The sequence below is a fragment of the Mytilus edulis genome, chromosome 3, assembly GCF_963676685.1.
Source record: "Mytilus edulis chromosome 3, xbMytEdul2.2, whole genome shotgun sequence".
Taxonomy (NCBI): domain Eukaryota; kingdom Metazoa; phylum Mollusca; class Bivalvia; order Mytilida; family Mytilidae; genus Mytilus; species Mytilus edulis.
In genome coordinates, this window is record NC_092346.1 from 90196658 (window position 1) to 90217588 (window position 20931).

At 32.7% G+C, this 20931-nt stretch overlaps 1 protein-coding gene across 1 annotated transcript; it reads right to left on the reverse strand.

Annotated features, from left to right (window-relative positions):
• Positions 1-2021: 2021 nt before the first annotated feature.
• LOC139514671 (protein lifeguard 1-like) lies at positions 2022-9498 on the reverse strand. The gene is made up of 5 exons (XM_071304128.1): positions 9429-9498; positions 7989-8223; positions 7129-7207; positions 3698-3773; positions 2022-2849 (listed from the first exon to the last, which is right to left on the reverse strand). Exons 1-5 carry the CDS (start codon positions 9441-9443, stop codon positions 2832-2834), a joined length of 423 nt encoding a protein of 140 aa, XP_071160229.1. The 5' UTR covers positions 9444-9498; the 3' UTR covers positions 2022-2831.
• Between the last annotated feature and the right edge of the window lie 11433 nt (positions 9499-20931).

Genomic DNA, 20931 nt, shown 5'->3' on the forward strand with positions numbered 1-20931 from the left:
GATACCTTTTATGAAATTCTTCATACATAATATCTTTTAAAAATATAAATCTACAATAGTCCACAAGCTGTATGTGCCCGCGATTTCGCGGGTGTGTTCTAGTATTTATTGGATAGCATATTTCACTTATGTTATCCAAAGGATTATGATTATGAATTCTATATCTATATATGAATAGTTACCTCGACATCAAGATAGCTAATTTTTTATTGACATGTTTTTTGTTTTTGGCTTTGGTGTTGGTTTTTTTTGTTGTTTTTTTTTAGTTTTTTTAGTTTTTGGTTTTTTTTAGTTTTTTTTTTTTGGGGGGGGGGGGGGGGGGTGGTTGTGTTTTTTTTTTTGGGGGGGGGTATTTGAAACGTGCATTTCATCAAACAATCAACATGCCTTTTTAAACCAACTATACTCCGTTTTCTTGTAAACTTGTTCTTCAATGTACATCAAGCATACTCCATATAATCGCTTTCGATGAAGAAAGAAACGAAGTTATCATTGTTCATGAGCTTCACATTACCCTCTATAATATAGATGATGCCAGTTCACAGAATAATGTTTGGTGCATATGTTATGAACCCACATATGATAACAAACTTATTACAAAATATACCACATGTAAACCTTTCTTTATAACTTAACATTAATCTAGGAATTGACCATAGGGTCAGAAGAGAATGAAGTTTTAAGACAAAAAAGCAGATTTCAGCTTTCAAGTTGTGAACTTTCTTTTAAGTATTTGTTCCGTTTGTCATAATCTCAAACTGAATTTATTCGTCCCTTTCATATGGGAATTAACAGTCAAAAGAGGGTTTATTTGGTTATATTAGGTGCAGAAAGAGTGTGGAACTTTCTGAACTCCAGTCATCATTTCAGTATATATTATCATGGCTGCGTAATTAAACATCATCAACATCTGAATGGACATCCCTTCTTTCAATATTAATGTTAGTCGTAATATTTCTACCCACAATTCAATTTTTAGGATTACATAAAATTTGTTGTATCCGCAGTTTGTAACAACATTGTGTTTATTGCATTACGCTGACTTCATGATATGCAATTAGTTCTTATTTAATCGAAGGGGTTTTGAGAAATCGCAATTTGAAATGAAAAAAAAAATCTCGTCATTAGCCGCTTCTCGCATACATACTATATACTGATATACTGATAGACATATTTCACAAGTAACTGACTGTATTTCTGAAGTATAAATGCTATACGCGTCTTAAATTATTATCCTGGTACCTTTGATAACTATTTTACACCACTGGGTCGATGCCATACGTTTCGTCCCCGAGGGTATCACCAGCCCAGTAGTCAACACTTCGGTGTTGACATGAATATCATGAATGTGGTCATTTTTATAAATTTCCTGTTTATAAAACTTTTGAATTTTTCGAAAAACTAAGGATTTTCTTATCACAGGCATAGATTACCTGAGCGTTATTTGGCACAACATTTGGAATTTTGGATCCTCATTGCTCTTCAACTTTGTATTTGTTTGGCTGTATAAATATTTTGATATGAGCGTCACTGACGAGTCTTATGTAGACGACACGCGCATCTGGCGTACTTAATTATAATCCTGGTATCTTTGATAACTATTTTACACCACTGGGTCGATGCCACTGCTGTTGGACGTTTCGTCCCCGAGGGTATCACCAGCCCAGTAGTCAACACTTCGGTGTTGATATAAATATCATTAATGTGGTCATTTTCATCAATTTCCTGTTTATAAAACTTTTGAATTTTTCAAAAACTAAGGATTTTCTTATCCCAGGCATAGATTAGTTTAGCGTTATTTGGCACAACTTTTGGGAATTTTGGATCCTCATTGCTCTTCAACTTTGTATTTGTTTGGCTGTATAAATATTTTGATATGAGCGTCACTGATGAGTCTTCTGTAGACGAAACGCGCGTCTGGCGTACTAAATTATAATCCTGGTACCGTTGATAACTATAATATACATAATTATATTCTATATTGACAGCTACATTTCAACTAACCAAATCTAGAAGGTAAAAACAACTTTTTTTCAAATTCAAATTTTAATTTAACAAGAATGTTTCTTTAAATTTGTATAATTTTGACATAGTTGATAATGACACATACACTTTCTTCTTTTAAATACATTATAAAGAAATAGAAGTTCCCTTTGCAACTTTGTCATTAACAATGTCATAGTATCTGTTCCTGTTGGAACAAATATTCTATAGATAGCCTTTATTCCTTAAGGAACAAATACTGTAATATTTGTTCCACTGGAAATAGTATAACAGAATGTTTCTTCCACAAGAAACTTATATTATGAATGACAGGACGAGTAATAACAGATATATAATTAGTATAAATTATGAAGATCAAGTCGTCTTGTTATTATTACCTTAATGACACATTCTTTTACTTATTTTGAAAACAGTTAATTTAAAAAAAATATATAATAATCCTTGTGAAAATGTTCTAATAGCTTAAATCTGCTAATTTGTGGAAGCAAATTTTGTTTCATTCCTCGCCGAGATCCGAACTCATTCAACGTGGATATCGAGACAACACCGCCTGTCTATCGCTCTAAACCACCATTTGGTCACTTAGACTGAACTAATAATTTAGTTTAAGGTAGCTTGCCAATAGAATCTAGAGTTGTTACACAGCACATGATATATTAGGCAGGAAGATGAAATGTCGGATTTAGAAATGTTTTAGTAGCACGAGTAAACTCAGTTACAGATTGCATCGTTATATCAAGACTATAAAGCATCAATGCTGTTTCATTTTTCAGTTGGCCAATGAAACAATCCCGCCATTCCGAATCTTACATATATCCTGTTGCTGTTTATGTCTCAAACATGCACTAAAATAAACAAAATATATTTATGTGTATATTTCAATTGTAACCACATTATTAATAAGACATCAAATTATATGCTGTTTTTTTTTTTTATCGTAAAATGGAATTTTGGATTGGGTTTTCATAAACAAAATTCTATGATAATACCAGATAAAAGAGATTCAGTCAATTAATATTAAGACGGTAAATCATGTTTACTCGTACAATAAAAATAAAATTGAGAATGGAAATTGGAAATGTGTCAAAGAGACAACAACCCGACCACAGAACAGATAACAGCAGAAGGTCACCTATAGGTCTTCAATGCAGCGAGAAATTCCCACACCCGGAGGCGTCCTTCAGTTGGCCCCTAAACAAATATATATACTAGTCCAGTGATAATGAACACCGTACCAAACTCCAAATTATACACAAGAAACTAAAATTCAAAATAATACAAGACTAACAAAGGCCAGAGGCTCCTGACTTGGGACAGGCGCAAAAATGCGGCGGGGTTAAACATGTTTATGAGATTTCAATCCTCACCCTATACATCTAGCCAATGTAGAAAAGTAAACGCATACCAATACGCACATTAAAATTCAGTTCAAGAGAAGTCCGAGTCTGATGTCAGAAGTTGTAACCAAAGAAACTAAACAAAATGACAATAATACATGAATAACAACAGACTACTATCAGTTAACTGACATGCCAATTAAACTGTTTGAAAGATTATGTCTTCATTATATGAATATCAGGCACAATCCCTCTCGTTAGGGGTTTAGTATCATAAAGTACGATTATCGCCTCATTATTGGATTTATTGCCAAAATGTGGTGGTTTTCGTTAATAAATGCTTTTTAAACACTTACCATACATATCCAGACGAATATCCAAAATGGGAAGAAGAATACTAAAATCAGGTTGAGGCAAATATTATCAGCAAATCTGTGCAAAAAAAATGATTATAAGATAATTATAAGGCTAATAAAACATGTGATATCCACATTTAATTCATGATCTGCAAAGAAGCAAGTCAAAATAAGATTTCCAACTGCCACTTCTATGACATCCCATTTATATTCATATGAAAATAAACAATTAAATGTTTGAAAAGACCGTAGCTTGTTGTATAAATCGTCGATGGTAGAGTTAAGGATGCATGCATATGAGACCTTGCACGCATGTTTTAATCAAGTTTAGTATAGATAAGGCAAAGAGTTTCTGAAAAGTTTGTTGAGACTTCCAAAACGGTTTACTAGAAACGTAAGTGCTATATTGCCATGTTTAATTCTTTTTGTCTTTATATCGATGACACCATTATAATTAGGGCTTTGGGATGAATATGGAAAAAGGCAATGTTTGGTATGTTTCAATTCCGAGACAACAACTCTACAACAATCAAGTCTATTATGTAGGGGGACAGATTTGCAGGCCAATTCATTTCAGCTTTATAAACAATATTACCGCAAAAAGCTGGATGCCAAATAAAACTGTTTATAAATTTCCTTCTTGCGGAATCATCTTTCCACAATAACTTTCTATATTAGTGGTAAATATCTCAAAATTGTAACCAATTGGTGATATATATAAAATACAGCTGTTAGGGATTTTTACAGAAAAGCAATAAAATCGCTGGTTTTTTTTTAACTTTTAGATTTTAATGTGCATGTAGTGATAATTTTCTGCAATGATTTGTTACATTATACCCCTTCTTTTCTCTTAAACCTCGTTACTTTTAACTGTTTAGTATCAAGCTATTTGTACCATATGTTGTTCGATTTTCTAAACTTAATAACATTTATCTGCTTTAAGTTTGGCTATATTTTGGACCATATGTTGTTTCTTTATTGCTGTTATTGATGTTGTCTAATGTACTGTCCAAATGTTTGGAAATCCAATTATCTTTTTTTTGTATAAAAGTTATCTTGGTACTTATCTGATTCTTATTCAAATTGCAAGGACCTTTTTTTTTTATCGAATGAAATATTTCGAAACTAACTTTTATAAATAATAAACACATAAATTTTCTTTAAATCGACATTTTTTTCAAAAAGTAAGCTGGAAATGTTTTACTCTCGGAACGATATTTTTACCAGCTGATACAGCAGCTAACAATGATGTCGTTCTATGTAACGTTTATACTGATGTACTCTAACTTGTTATTACAAATTCTAGAACGTAAATATGTAAAACGTCTACTCATCGTAGGTGATAAACCGTTTTAACAGCGACCACATTGAAAGCTGCTACTGAGTATGATCACAAAAAGTTACAGTTTGCGGTGTGTCCCTACATTACATGACACACAAGTTCTACACCATTAATATCATATGAATTATCTCCAGTATACTATTTTTCAAAAGTTACGTTAGGAACAGGATCTTTAAACCCTTTAGAGTACCTGAGATCGCTACCGGGTTTTTGGTGGGGTTTGTGTTGCTCAGCCTTTAGTTTTCTTTGTTGGGTTATGTGTAATGCTTGTCTTTTCGTCGATTTTCCGGGGTTTTTCCGGCATTGTCAGTTTGTTCTTCGTCTTATGACATTAAATATCCATTGGGTATCTTTGGCTTCTTTTTCATTCAAATTCATGTGATGTGTGCAAGTGCAGACGATATATAACAGATTTTAAATACATGTTTCAATGTTATTTTCTGTCAGTTTCATTAGAATGGAGATAACAACATTCTTTATAAATGAAACATGTGGAATTTCAAGCTGAAACTTTTATATTTCGCATTTGCAGTTTGTTTCATTTATAAAGAATGCATATATGATCTCAAGATTTGTTCGTAAATAATTTTCCACAAATGACACTGTGAAATTTTGCATACAGTTTGCAAGGTTTGTCCGACTTGTTGAGCAGCCAACTCACACATTTACACCACGCTAAACCAATGTGTGTAGCAAGTCAAGAATATGACGGCTGTTTATCTATCATTCTTTTAATGTATTTGAGCTTATGATTTCGTCATTTGATAAGGAACTATTAAGTTTTGAATTTTTTCTTTGAGTTTTGTTATTTTATTTTTTAGAATGTGCATTTTATCAGGATCATTATTTTCCCACATAATATTCACAACTAACAGAATGTTAAACCTTTTTTGACTGGTGCATCAAATGTGTCTTTTATTAACAACTGTTTTCAAAATTGTATTGTATCGTCCCGAACATGCATGAACTATTTGCCACTGAACGTTAAAGAACCATCAAAAACCGATCAATTATAAAACTATAAAAACCGATCAATTATAAAACTGTTAACTGAATCAATTTTTTTAAAGTACTCTATTTCTGCATGGATGAAGCAACGACACCACCATTGTCTTGAATGATGGAGTTAAAAACTCAGTAATTCAAATGAATCCCACGTGAATTTTTTTATGTTATTTTCACGTGAACTTTACAAAAATATGAAGGTATTTTTCATGATTTTAATTAAATTTTTTAATAATCTTATTTTGAAAATTTACGTGAATTCAACGTGTACCTGATTTATGCATGATTCACGTGGAACCAACCAGTTCAGGCAAGTTTCAAGTATATGCTCGTTATGAAAATCAGACGAGATCAATGTTAATTCATGTGAGTGAAATTTCCAGGTGCAGAACGAAATAAATTATATCAGCAGAATTGTGTATTTCATTACTAGGAAATTTACGAAACCCGACAGCGGAAATAAAAATAAAAATAAACACCATTCAGATTTCGACGCATATTTTAATTTCAATATCTCTGAGTAGTAATACCGTAACGTTACATTCTGTATTCAATAACGTCACACGTTTTCGGTCCAATTCTTATGGTATCAATCAACTTTGAAGCCATTTATCTCAAAAACAAGGATGGTGACATATGAGTTTCTATACGTAGATGGATTCAGTATGCAATTCTGGATATTATGTTAGTTTTTTTGTTTTTCTCCGTATATATGAACTTAGCCATCCATTGGAAAATCTAAAAAGTTAAGCCGAAAAAAGGGCATTTCCCCTATATACCTAGGTAAATTTGTCGCCAAAATTGACGTTTTCCTATGAAAATACCAAGAAAACAAAAATGGTGACCCCCATTTTTTATTACATATTCCGATGTAACTCGATTCAAAGAACACGTGTGCCAAAAAGTTTGGAAATCGGGAGATATGCCATTCGGTATCGTGTTACCTTAAATGCAATTTTATAACATTTTTACCTGCTGTAATTACATTTGATATGATATGACAGAGTTGATATTTTTTAATGTTGGCGCTCATCGCAACCGAATCACATATTTAAAATGGTTGTAGTTTATGGTGATACGTTACCTTTCTCGTTTATGTTGATGAATAACTGTGGATGGTTGTCCTGTTATAATAACTGTATTCTGTTGTGATTGTTGGTGACCTAAATTAACAACGTAAAAATGATAACCCTTTGCAGGCTTACAGAACTGACGATGACTATAACTGAGTTAATTCAATTTAGGCGTTGAATTCGTTATATCATTAAAAGAAGGCGACATGTTTGCTAGATGTTAAAGTAGCATCTTACTCAAAAAGTAGGAGGTAATATACGTTATAATATTCAAAATGATTAGAGCCATTATTTGGCCCCTTAAATTGCATATGATGGATTACCCAAGCCTTTCAAAATTAGCTTGATTATATTGAAAAATAAACAGGTTAGTATGCTCTGCGGTAAGCTGTCGAACATTTCGAAATATCAAAAAGGTCCACTATATGATAAGCAACCAACATCAATCAATCACAAACAATAAGGATATATTTGTGCCTGTCCAAGTCAGGAGCCTCTGGCCTTTGGTAGTCTTGTTTGGGTTTTTTTTAAATTTAGTTCATTTATATGTTTTGGAGTTAGAGTGACGTCTATTTTCACTAAAATAGAACACAATTTTATTTAGGAACCAGCTGAGAAACGCCTCCGGGTGCGGGGTTTTCTCGCTGCATTGAAAACCAATTTGGTGGCCTTCGGCTGTTGTCTGATTTATGCCGTTTTACACTAAATTAAAGAAGTTTGATGCCGTAATTAAAAATAGAAGACAAAATACAAAACTAAAAGTACTGATGTCTGACAGACTAATAATTAATATATTTACGAAATCAAGGAGCAAAAATTAGCCTTATCATACCTTGGAGTTAATATTCTGAATAAGATTAAGATCATTTACCTCCATATTGTTGTTGTGGTTGAGGATATCCACCATACCCAGATGGCGGTGGAGCAAATTCTGGTCCATAGCCTAGAGGATATGGAGCTGCCCCTGGACCATTCTGTTGACCGTCATAACCAAAGGGAGGTGGAGCTGTTCCCGGACCACCATGACCGAAAGGAGGTGGTACAATGCCAGGTCCGGGGTTTCCTGGTCCACCATTATATTGAGGTGGAGGTCCTTGACCATATGGCTAAATAAAGGAAATGTTGTTATATTATGTGAAGAATTTGCTACGATAACACTAACTGTCTAAATAATTTTTCTAACTTTCATTAAATCAAAATGTAACTTTTGTGTGATTAAAATGCGTATCCAAGAACGAATTTTTACTGTATTTCCAGTTTCCTGCAAATGGTCATACATGTTTGTTAACGTCCCAATATTACTGTTATTATTCTATACTCACTCAGTCTTGTGTTCCTTGCACCAATCTGTATTAGTTACATAGTTGTAGTGAACATATAAGGTACAATTCTTACAACCATGTGTAAACATATCAATAAAAACAACTTGGTGGACTGACTTTCACATTTATAACTATGATAAATAGTTTGACTTTAGGCAAAATTGAAGAAAATAGTATTTCGAATTTGAAATTATTTTTGAATTGCGATGATATTTAGCTTTGTGCTATTCTGCAACAAAAGCAAAGCTTCTTGTTGATACTATATCGATAGCGGGGGAAATAAAAGATACAATTTAGTTTTTTAAAGTCAATCATGACTACTGTTTATAAAAAGAAATGTGTCTATTTGAAGAAGGTGCATGCATATAAGTCTCATATTCTTAATTTTTTAAGAGAGAAAATGTTTCACCCGTACATGAGTGTCTAATCCTGAAGTAAACGAACATTTTGGATATTCAATTAAGCTGAAAAATGATTAACATAAAATAGAGAAAATCTCTTACATCATATTGTACACATAAACATCAATTGTTGAAGTCTGCATGTTAACCTCAAATTGTGTTTTAATTATTAATGTATTTGGGTGGCTGACATATGTCTATATTTTCTTGTCTTTTGTTTGTTTTTGTTCGTAAAACTATCTTTTTGGACTCAGCCCCTATCTCATTTTAGCTTTTAATCTCAATAAATGAATTATAAAAAAAATACACGAGAGAAACTACAATACCGCTTACAGGGAAACGTCACAAAACAAAAAATAACACGATAGAAAATAACCAACAAGCATCAAGAAAACTAAAGGTCGTAATCATACGAAATGGAGAAAATGATTGTATTTGTGGTGTGAATATTTCAAATGAATAATTCGGCTTTGTACTTTAAACGTAGCTTGACAATAGTGAATCTTTATTCTCATTTGTTCAACTTTTGTTTGGAAGTCTTTTATAGAGTTTTGGAGTTTTAGGTCGAATATTGTTGAAATTACTTACATTTACAGCGGCCATTTTGGTCAGTTTAAAATTCTAACAAAACATGTTCTGACAGCTTGTAGTATATACATATATGAATATTAAAATATTAAATAAATGAATTGAAAGTTGTATTAAAGTTTTATTATCTCACATTAAACCGACATCAATTCAACTGTGTCAAATACGTTTTGTTAAGCTTAAATACATTTAATTAACATTAGAAATTCAATCACAGATTGACCAGAATAAAACTATCGACCAATACTCGCGACCACATAAGTTTACAATGAGAAATCAACAATAAGCAAGCAAGTCAATACATCTGCTGTATAAATACATTTTGTAATTTGCAAAATAAGCAGTTATTCAGAAGACATTATTTGCTCACTGGTATTACTCGATTTATTTCACTTGACTGGGCGGAGTTTAACCGATTCGCTCATAATAAACCAGTCCACCTATAGATATGTGCTTTAGGATAAACTCACCAACGAAGTGTCCAGTCATTCTTTTGTAAATTTCTTTTATGTCACTGATAGGTGATTAGAAATCAGTAATAATTATAACGGCAATCGTCCTTACCACACACATCTTCAAATAAACTGTCCTTATGCAAATTAAGACGTTGGCCAGATGCGGCCATTTCGCCTTTTCGCGTTTTCCTGTTTTCTTCCTGCACTTTGCAAACGCGAAATCGGGAAATCGGGAAATCGAGAAAGCAAAAACGCAAAAACACGAAAGCGAAAACGCGAAAACGCGAAATGAATTTCTCGATTTCGCGTTTTTGCTTTCTCGATTTCCCGATTTCCCGATTTCTCGATTTCCCGATTTCCCGAATTCTCAATTTCTTGATTTTGCTTTCTCGATTTCTCGATTTCCCGATTTCGAGTTGGAAAAGTGAGAGGAGAAAACGCGAAAACACGAAAAGGGGAAATGGTGGCATCCGGTACGGATGTCGCAGTCATACTTTTCACACCTTTCTTTCTCGATTATGATATTACCGAACGCAATGATTTTTTATTTTACTTGAACTGTTACCCTTTCGGAACACCACAGTTTATCCAAGTTTTAAGTGTATTTCAATCATGTTGTCCACTTTTTACTGTATAGAGTTTTGAAGAATGTTGTTTGTGTGTTCGTCTCTTTTCCTTAGTTTTCATGTTGTTTTGGTTGTCCTCTTGGTATCTTGCTCCCTTTTCACACTTGAAAACATGAACAAGATTCAAAAACAATAAGTTTAAATACAGTATATGTATCGCAATTAAAAGAAGGCAAACGTAGTCCAACACAGTCTTCGAAATCTTGGTTGTTTCTTAATTTCCGGAAAATCTTTCGGATGCTGTCCCGTTTTTTGTTCCATAGTTTTGGGTTTCGGAATGCGTTTAAGCTGGTGGAATCTAGCAGACGAAATTTTGTGAGTTTTTAACAGTAAAACACATTGAAAGCAGTCGTATTCGATCTAAATTTGAGCGAAGAGATTGTGATGCATCAAATTTTCCTGAAAACAAGCGTTAACGTACTTAACAGTATCAAAAATGTTCATAAAATCCATCCGAACTTTGAAAGAAACTAAATGATCCTAAAAAGTATCGAAAAGGGAGTAGCTTAATACGTCTTCCTCGTGTTTACAGTGATATGATCAAAGTTTTCTTATTGACGACATTATTCTACAAATTTTGCAAAAGTTGACAAATTTAAGAAGCTGTTCGTTATTTTAATGTACATGAAGTGTTAAACGTGTGTATTTTACTTTAGTTTTGTATCAATAATCATGATAATCTCATTTCGACATTTGTCAAATGCAAGAATGATCTAGCCTTTCAAAAAAGTGTGGGAATCAACTATGATATCAATACACGGCTTAAACCAAGTTTTTTTTTAAAGGAAGATAAAATACTTCCATTGTTCGTTTCAACTGCTTATTCAAGACAAAGATCATTTCAAAGATGTCTTCCAAAGCAACACATTCTTTGACCTTGCTATGATCAATATAAATATGACGAATTGAAACATCAAAATCCTTGGACAAATTTATGAGTTCAACAAGGATGTCTATTTTCAAGTAACATTTCAAGTCATTTTGCTCGAATATGCCTACATTTTGTTTGTTTTTTTGTTATATTTGCCATAATATATAACAGACATAACACATTTCATTTGATACGTGTATACTGTGCATTTGATTACCTCATTCTGATTGGTCAGCTCGTTGCCTCCCTTCAAAGTCCATCAATGTCATCAATGTTTTTGTATTTTTGGTCTATTTTAAGGTTTATGTTATTTTTTATGACCTAGAGAAATAGTTATGACGGTCGAAAGGCTTTTTTTTTTTTAATTTTCATGAAGATAGGGATCACAGAAAAAATTGAAACAGCTTTTCAAGACATGATAGTTAATTGGACTAGAGTTGGAGAACCGTTGTTTAGTGTGACTCTGGCAGCTAAAGTGAACCTCCTCTACAGGGTTCAGGGTCAGCCTCAGTTTCACAAAATTGCGCACATTATCACATAATCAAAAACCCATAAGGAGGATCAGCTCATAAAAGATATTGAGCTATGATAATGATTGAAATGGCTCTGGTGATATTTTCGGAAATCTAACTATAAATACTGGATTTGAATTGATATACGTTTGTTGATATTAATTAAGAAAGACACGTTATATTAAAAGAAGACTATGTTTTTAGACAACTTCTCAAGATAAGATAATTTGTACATCCTGTTGATTTAATACATTGTTTTGTCATTGCAGTCGTCCAAAAGTTGGGAAAATGAGACCAGTGTATGCAACAAGAGGAGGCAGACGAAAACAGTGTGACACAGTGAAGAGGTTTACAGACATACAAACAACAAAAAAATTCAAAGACACCAAAGATATTAGTAAATCTTCAAACCAACAACAAATAACCGTATTCGAACCTGTAATGCACACCTGCCAGAATAACAATGACACCAAAAAAGACGTGGACAAAATGACGAAAACAATTTATACTTCAAGCGACTCACATGGTGTCAAGATGGAACAAATTCAACGGGAAACTAAGAAAAATAAGTATCACAAGAAAACAGATAATAGAACTCTCCGTAGAACAATCAAAGTTGAAGAGTTAACCATAGATGATAGCAAATGTGTCAGTAAGGTCTAGATCACTCACCTGTCGATAGAGCACCTGCTGATATAGCACCATCAGCTGGCGATACGGCACCTTTTTTGATAAAATTGATTTGCCTCCCTTTGCACAGTGTCTTAAGTTTTTAGAAAAATAACTATTAATTTTGCTTCTCATTTTAACATAATTTAAATTGTTTTGTCGGGACTTATTTGCATAAATACTTTGAAAATGTAATTATTTTTATATTGGGTTTGTAGTATCTCCTTTAGATCTAAATAAAATGTAAACTATAAGCTTACAGAATAAGATTTAATGTTCGTTCTAAATATTTTTCATACAACTCACAAATAACGATGCCTGCCCTGTCATATATATATGCATGAAGTTCTGGAAAGGGTGTATATATTATATATATATATATATATTAGAGGATGATGGACAAAGACAACAGAGTTGACACAAAAAGGGAATAAAAAAATAGGATTAAAATAGAGAAAAATTTATTTAAACTACAACTTAAAGACTGAAATGTAAATCTCGTTCTAATTAAGGGAGCTACCATTTGATTTTTATATGGGGGGGGGGCTAGGATGAAATTTAAAAAAAAAGGCAGAACAGGAGTTTTCAGTTAAAAAAAAAAGGCAGGATAAGACACTAGCAAAAAAAAAGTCAGGATGACAATTTATGTAAAAGAAGTCAAGATAAACTAAAAAAAAACAAAGAAGCAGGACCGGATAGAGTGAAAAATAAAAAGGCAGGACAGCGATTACAACTAAAAAAAAATGCAGGACAATTTTTTTTATTCCTAACCCCCCCCCCCCCCTCCCCCCCCCACAAAAATCAAATGGTAGCTCCCTAACCAAATAATGATGCCTGTCATACACATGAATGAGGGTCTGGATGGGGTGTTGATATAAAAGAAAATAATGGACATAGAACAGAATTGACAAAACATGAAAAGATAATAATTTGGGGAAAAAAGAAGATGTGCCAATGACATAACTATCCAAAAGAGACCAAAATAACTCGGAAATTAATAATTACAAACGTATAGATAAACGTACAGCCTTCAACAATGAGCAAAGCCCATACCGCATACTCAGCTATAAAAGGCCCCGATAAGACAATGTAAAACAATTCAATTGAGAAAACTAACGGCCGTATTTATATAAAAAAATTGACGAAAAACAAATATGTTACACATAAACAAATGATAACCACTGAAGTACAGGCTCTCGACTTGGGACAGGCACATGCATAAAGTCTGTATTCGTTACTATGTTCTGTGAACCATGAAATTAGGGTTGAAACTATAATTCAACATACAATTTAGAAAGACCATGTCATAAATAAAATTTCATTGAGTCTCACGTTTGATTTGACTTCATCATCATCAACTACCTTGGCCAAAATCTTTATCCGGTGAATGTACTGTTTTACACAATCATATTTTAAAGTTCAGTGAACCATATAATTAATACAATAAAATGGTGTTATCTTTAATATTCATGTACATGTATATGATACGAAAAAATGAACACAAAATTACATGTCATGACAACAGCTGTTTGCATAATTTAAGAGCATATCAAATAGTTCAAGTCATGCAAGTGAAGACAGATAATAAGTATCACTAAATGTTTGAATACATTTTTGACAATAGCTCATTGCAAGTTTGACACACATTTCTTAGGTTTTAATTTTGACCTACGTTTTGTACTTTATTTTTAAGCAAAAATTGGTTCTATGTAAACAGTATGTGCTGTAAACAATATAAACATGACTAATGTAAAAATAAAGAAATTATCACTTTCAGAAATATGCTGTTGGATATGCCCTTAATGTTTAAGTTATTGCAGAACAGGAGGCAATAAGTTTGTCCGAGATATACAAATTATGCATATTTGTTTAGCCAGATGTGCTTCTGAAAGTGGTAAAATAGAATTCAAAATCTGAATTTTTTTTAACTTGCTCCATTTTCACCTCGACAACAATTCTAGCTGAGGCAATGTCAACTGTTTTGAAAAATTCTGAGGATGACATCCGATGTTTTGTATGTGAAAATCGGTACATAGCAGCTAAACAAAATAGAGACTAGAAAGAGTACGCGTCACAGTCATCTAGGTATATGTGCATCTTCAACAATGAGAACTCTCCAACATTGTAAACATGAATTGTTTATAGAAAATTTCTCTTTTTTTATATTGAATTGCTGAACATTTTCTGTTTACGGTTTCTTTCTATCTTCTTGACTTTTTACCCAAAAAACAATTGAGAGTAAAAAAGTCCCCAATTAAGGGCAATCCAAATTATGTCGCAATATGTCGGCTAATTTTAGGACTGCTACTTGATTGTAGATCTTGTCTTGCTGATAACTTTAAATTTGTTATAAAAGTTACTACATAGTTATTATTTATTTCAATATAAAAGACTAACATAAAAAAAAATGGTAAAATTCGTAATATAAGGGCGAAATCTCCTATTATTAAAGATTTCACAATTTTGACGTGAAGAGACATTAGGTAGGGCTCAACAGTCCGGCTGAACATGTTTTCCTAGTCAGGGTTTTTCCTATGCGGTTTTTCAAAACACAACACTTGCATTTTACCCCGATGTTCTAATTTTAGCCATTACAGCAGCAGCTAGGGTTATCAAACACAAATTCTAATATGACGTCCTTATTACGCTTTGTTAACAAAGCCGTGTTCTAATGAGCACACAAAATATGTTTGCCACACATGCGCACGGTCTTACTGTTTATATTAACGTTATTTCCATCGTTATCCTTTTAAATATTTACATTTAAGCAGCTAACATAAACTTTTATTATATTTTTTTATTAAACAACATATATTTGCCCTGCTCGTAGGTTTTAAAATTATCAAATATGAAATGTAATATATAGACTCCTCGGGGAGGACACGGGAACAGCCAAACATTCTTACGGTATTTTCGTACGTTTCGACCTATAAATATATTGTATTTGTCATATTAGAATCGAAATAATTCCTTCATGTCATGCTCTATGCTCATTTTAACATGGGTAGGCATTATATTTGACCACATTTTACACCTCGCTAACGCTCAGTGTAAAATATCGACAAATATAATGCCTACCCATATTAAAATGAGCATAGAGCATGACATGAAGGAATTATTTCTTAATTTATACTAGACACACCAAAGACAATTGTGGACACGTTTAACCAATAATGTCAGACGACTTCTTAAAGGACATAATTCGCACAGGCACTTGTCTCGTATCCGCCCCCTATTTACCTTAATATAACCATGGAAGTAATCATAAAGTGTTAATGTTATTAAAACCTTTTTTTTAAACAGATATACATTTAAATACGGTAGCACCACTAACCATTTATTATTTCATGTTTCAATAAAGTATTTTATGACCTTTATTCCATGTAAGTCTAAATTATTTAAAAGTATTTTTTTTCTATTGCTTGACAGCTTGACACATTTCAACACTAAAATATTATATGTCTACATCTGCCTACATTATTTTGTTAAACATCATGTGAACCATGATCGCATCATCGTTATTACCTGTTTTTACTTGAGATTCGCTTTCAACCGGACAATGCTTTTAGAATGTTTAAAACAAACAGTAATTACCCAAAATATGCAAAAATAATTACAACTTTAGTAGGGACAGTGTTTTAGATCTGTGTCAAGCTTTTGATCTTCTAAATCATAAACTGCTCCTTAAAAAATTTCAAAAATATAAATGTTCTTATAATTCAATTCATTGATTTTGATAATCGTAGATCGCAGTAAGGTCGTATCACGGTCGTGGTGAGGTCTTCAAGATCATGAAGAGCGTGGCCAACTTTGAACATGTTCAAAATAATCGTGGTGCGGTCGTGGCGAAATCAGGTCGTGTATTAGAAGCGTAGTGAGAGCGCACTAAGATCGCAGTAAGATCATACAATCGTAGCGAAAGCGTGATTCTATTCAGAGAGACTGCGCTACAATCGCACAGCGACGTTATCACGATCTCACTACGACTATCACGTTCTTACTGCGACCCAACTACGCTTCCACTACGACTACACGCTGTTCACGACCATAGTACGATTCTAGCAAGCCCTTGCCGTCCTCATCACGCTCTTCGTACGACCTGACTACGTTCGCACTACGACCATCATTCTCATTGTCATTTTCACATAAAACATATAAAAAAGCTCCCTAGATTTTGTTTGTTTGAATGTAATTATCCATTTGCTCTAACGGCTCAACCATGCTTCTCGTTTTTATATAGATTAGACCGATGGTTTTCCCGTTTAAATGGTTTAACATTAGTAATATTTTGGTCCTTTATAACGTGCTGATTGATGTGAGCCAAGGCTCCGTGTTGAAGGCCGTACCTTGGTCTATAAATTAATTTACTTTTATAAATTGTTACTTGGATGAAGAGAGTTGTCTCATTGACTCATTTGACACTCATACCACACCTTCCTATATATATATATTGATACATCTATGTCATCTCTGCTATCGTTCACTAAAATATCGTCATTGAGCTTTATGGACCAGCAATAGGTTGTAATTTAGAATGGATTGGTCGGTCCAAGGATTTGTATAGTTGGAATAATAACTATACAAATCCTTGAAAACACCAACTGGCACCAAAATATTTATCTATTCTTGTTATACCCCACGCAACGAGTAGCGGTGGGTATAATGTTTTTGACCCGTCCGTCAGTCCGTCCGTCAGTCCTGTTTCTTGTCATCGCAACTCCTCTCAAACCACACAACAGAAATTCACGAAACCTTTTCAGATAATAAGGACATACTATGTAGTTGTGCATATTGACGGGAAATTGCGATTCAACTTGATTTTTTTTCTAGGAGTTACGCCCCTTTGAACTTATTTACTTTAATGTACTACTGCAACAGTTTGTCATCGCAACTCCTCTCAAACCACACAACAGAATTTCACGAAACCTTTTCAGATAATAAGGACATACTATGAAGTTGTGCATATCGACGGGAAATTGCAATTCAATTTTTTTCTAAGAGTTACGCCACTTTGAACTTATTTACTTTAATGTACTACTGCAACATTTTGTCATCTCAACTCCTCTGAAACTACTCAACAGAGTTTCATGAAATTACAATTACAATTTTTTTTTCTTCTTACACTTGTTTAATTTCTCAAATGAAAATGTGGGGACGTGGGGTATGTGAGCGTGCTCACTAAGGTTCTTTAATTGTGCCTACAAGTAGTAAACAATCGTACAATACTCAACTTTCATCATTTGGATAATTTTATTGTCCCTAAATCAAATGAAGAAATATACAAATCAAGTTTTTCTTTTACATGTTTTAGTGGTCCAAAAGTGTGGAATTCACTGTTCAGTAAAATTAAAAAATCAAACTGTAAATTCAGAAATTATTGCGATGTTTTAATTGCGAAAAATGTAACATGGTTATAATTGCAATAATTAAAACTCACATTTTTTTTTTGTACGAATTAAACATGATTTTTCTCAATATCTGAAAAACAAAAATCGCATTTCAGTCTAAAATGACAAAATCGTAATAATAAATGCACGCAATAATTTCTGAATTTACAGTTTCTGTTTCCGATTGGTCAAATTTTATGGGAAGGTAACCCAATAATGAGATGTTCGGTTTGTCGGGAAATTTCAGGGCTGATAGAATTAGACCTTTATAACATATTTATCCATAAAATTGAAAATGGAAATGGGTAATGTGTCAAAGAGACAACAACCCGACCATAGAAAAACAACAGCAGAAGGTCACCGACAGAACTTTAATGTAGCGAGAAAATCCCGCACCCGGAGGCGTCCTTCAGCTGGCCCCTAAACAAATATATACTAGTTCAGTGATAATGAACGCCATACTAATTTCCAAATTGTGCACAAGAAACTAAAATTCAAATAAAACAAGACTAACAAATGCTAGAGGCTCCAGACTTGGGACAGGCGCAAAAATGCGGCGGGGTTAAACATGTTTATGAGATCTCAACCCTCCCCCTATACCTCTAGCCAATGTAGAAAAGTAAACGCATAACAATACGCACATTTCAAATTCAGTCAATTCAAGAGAAGTCCGAGTCTGATGTCAGAAGATGAAACCATAGAAAATAAACAAAATGACAATAATGCATAAATAACAACAGACTACTAGTATAGTTAACTGACATGCCAGCTCCAGACTTCAATTAACCTGATTGAAAGATTATGATTTCATCATATGAATATCAGGCACAATCCTCCCCGTTAGGGGTTTAGTATTATACGATCATAACATATGAGAAGAACATAACCCGTGTCATGTTATCCATGTCAGATTTCCTAGTTTCCGTAGAAATATAAAAACTGAATCCTTTATGTTTTCGAGGATGAGCTATAATTGGAAAATTCGTATATGTCTTATTTAAAAAAAAAATTAATTGAAAGTGCTGCATATATAGCATAAACTTTAATATTAACTATTCATTTTTATTTTTATCATTCTTTAACTAACATCTCAAATATCGTTTGATATGTCTGGTCGTCTGAGACATTAATTTAAAAATATATATATATATAAATAGATTATCAGTTGGTGTCTCAACTCTTTTGGATTTGCTAAAAAGATTGAACAGTTACTTGCTACATTTAATTTTTCACATGTTTGGAAAAATCATGATACTATTTCAAAAAAGCGTTTATTATATGCAATTCATACCAAACTTAATGATAGATATCTTAATTATTGGAAAGAAAATATATTTTGTGATAATAAATCAGTCCATGGTAATAAGCTGAGAACATATAGACAGCTTAAAGAAAATTATAAATTGGAAACCTATTTATTGTTAAATATAGACAGAAAAGTAATAGGGCATTTTGCTAAAATTCGTATTAGTAATAGTGTTCTTAGAATTGAACAAGGGCGTCACACTAAAACCCCTGTAGAAGAAAGAATTTGTCCTTTGTGTCTCTTAGAAGTAGAAGATGAATTTAATTTCACTTTAAAATGTACAAAATTAAATATAATTAGAGACCAACTGTTTTCCAGAATTAGTGAAATAGTTCCCTCTTTTTTCAATATGACTAATGAAGCAAGATTTAAATTTTTGTATACGTGTGTTGAGACTGATATAATTAGAATTATTGTTAAATTTATAAGCGACATGTACATTTCTAGAAATGCTCTATTAAGCACTAAATAACTTTGTGGTACCACCTCCTCATATAATGTTTATAAATTTGGTATGCTATATATATATGTTTGTATGTTTTTGTATAACAAATTTGTATTGTCTTGGTATCAATCCTGTAATTTTGGATTTTAAACCAATAAAAATTACTTACTTACTTACTTACTTACTTACTCTTTTGGATTTTCCCCGGATTTTTCTATTTCTTTCCAAAAACGTTTTGTATGAATAAATGGTCATACTTCATTACTAAGACTACTATAACACATGTGTAATAGTAGTCTCAGTTCATTATTATCTCACTAATCATATCAAAATAATACGCGCATGGACTATTATTAAATTTTTCACCCATATTGAATGGATTGGATAAAGACGTTTTATAAACAGTTATTTAATAAGAGGGAAAAAAACTATTGGCGAATTATCGTTATATATTGTATATATATATATATAACATGATGGGAGAACGTTAACTTCGCTGAGAGTTAATCATCTGTTAAGTTTCTCAATTAAAAAGCAATCAAATCAAATGTAAATAAAATGCAATCTAATGTCAATTTATATAAATATCAAGACGGGGTTGTAATAAAGATGTCATTGAGGTAATTAATAATGTCTTCATTAGCTGACAACTGTAACAGGTGCTCATCTCTGACCACTATGATAAGCACCATGTATGCAACGGAATACAAAATAATCATACTTGTTTCAATTGCATAAAATTAGGGTCTGATTTAGATTTTGTAGATGTTTTGGCTGTTATCAAAAAGTTACGTGAATGTGCAATAGATTACAAAAATGTTTAAAAAAAAACTGTCCGCAAGAGACAAAATGATACAGAAATGAAAATTTTACAAAGATTATGAATTTAAATTTAAACTACGTAAATAATGCCTGCTTGACCATACACTCGTGCAGTTCAACCTACAAAGTTTTATGGTAATAATATGTGTTTAAACCGCATTCAAACCCAAATTAAGAAATGGCGTGTTGTCCTTTTATCGAATTTATGACAAATGTTTTCCAGAAAAAATACTGCATTTATAATTGGTAAATAAATTCTTGGTTCCTCTCTAAATCAACAAAAGTTGCACCCATACGAATCGAAACCGGGCGCTTCGAACATTTACCAAGGCATGCAATGACTTGCTTTATGTGTGAAAATAAAACTGAAACTGAGGAACATGTACTAATTCAATGTCCGCTTTATGACG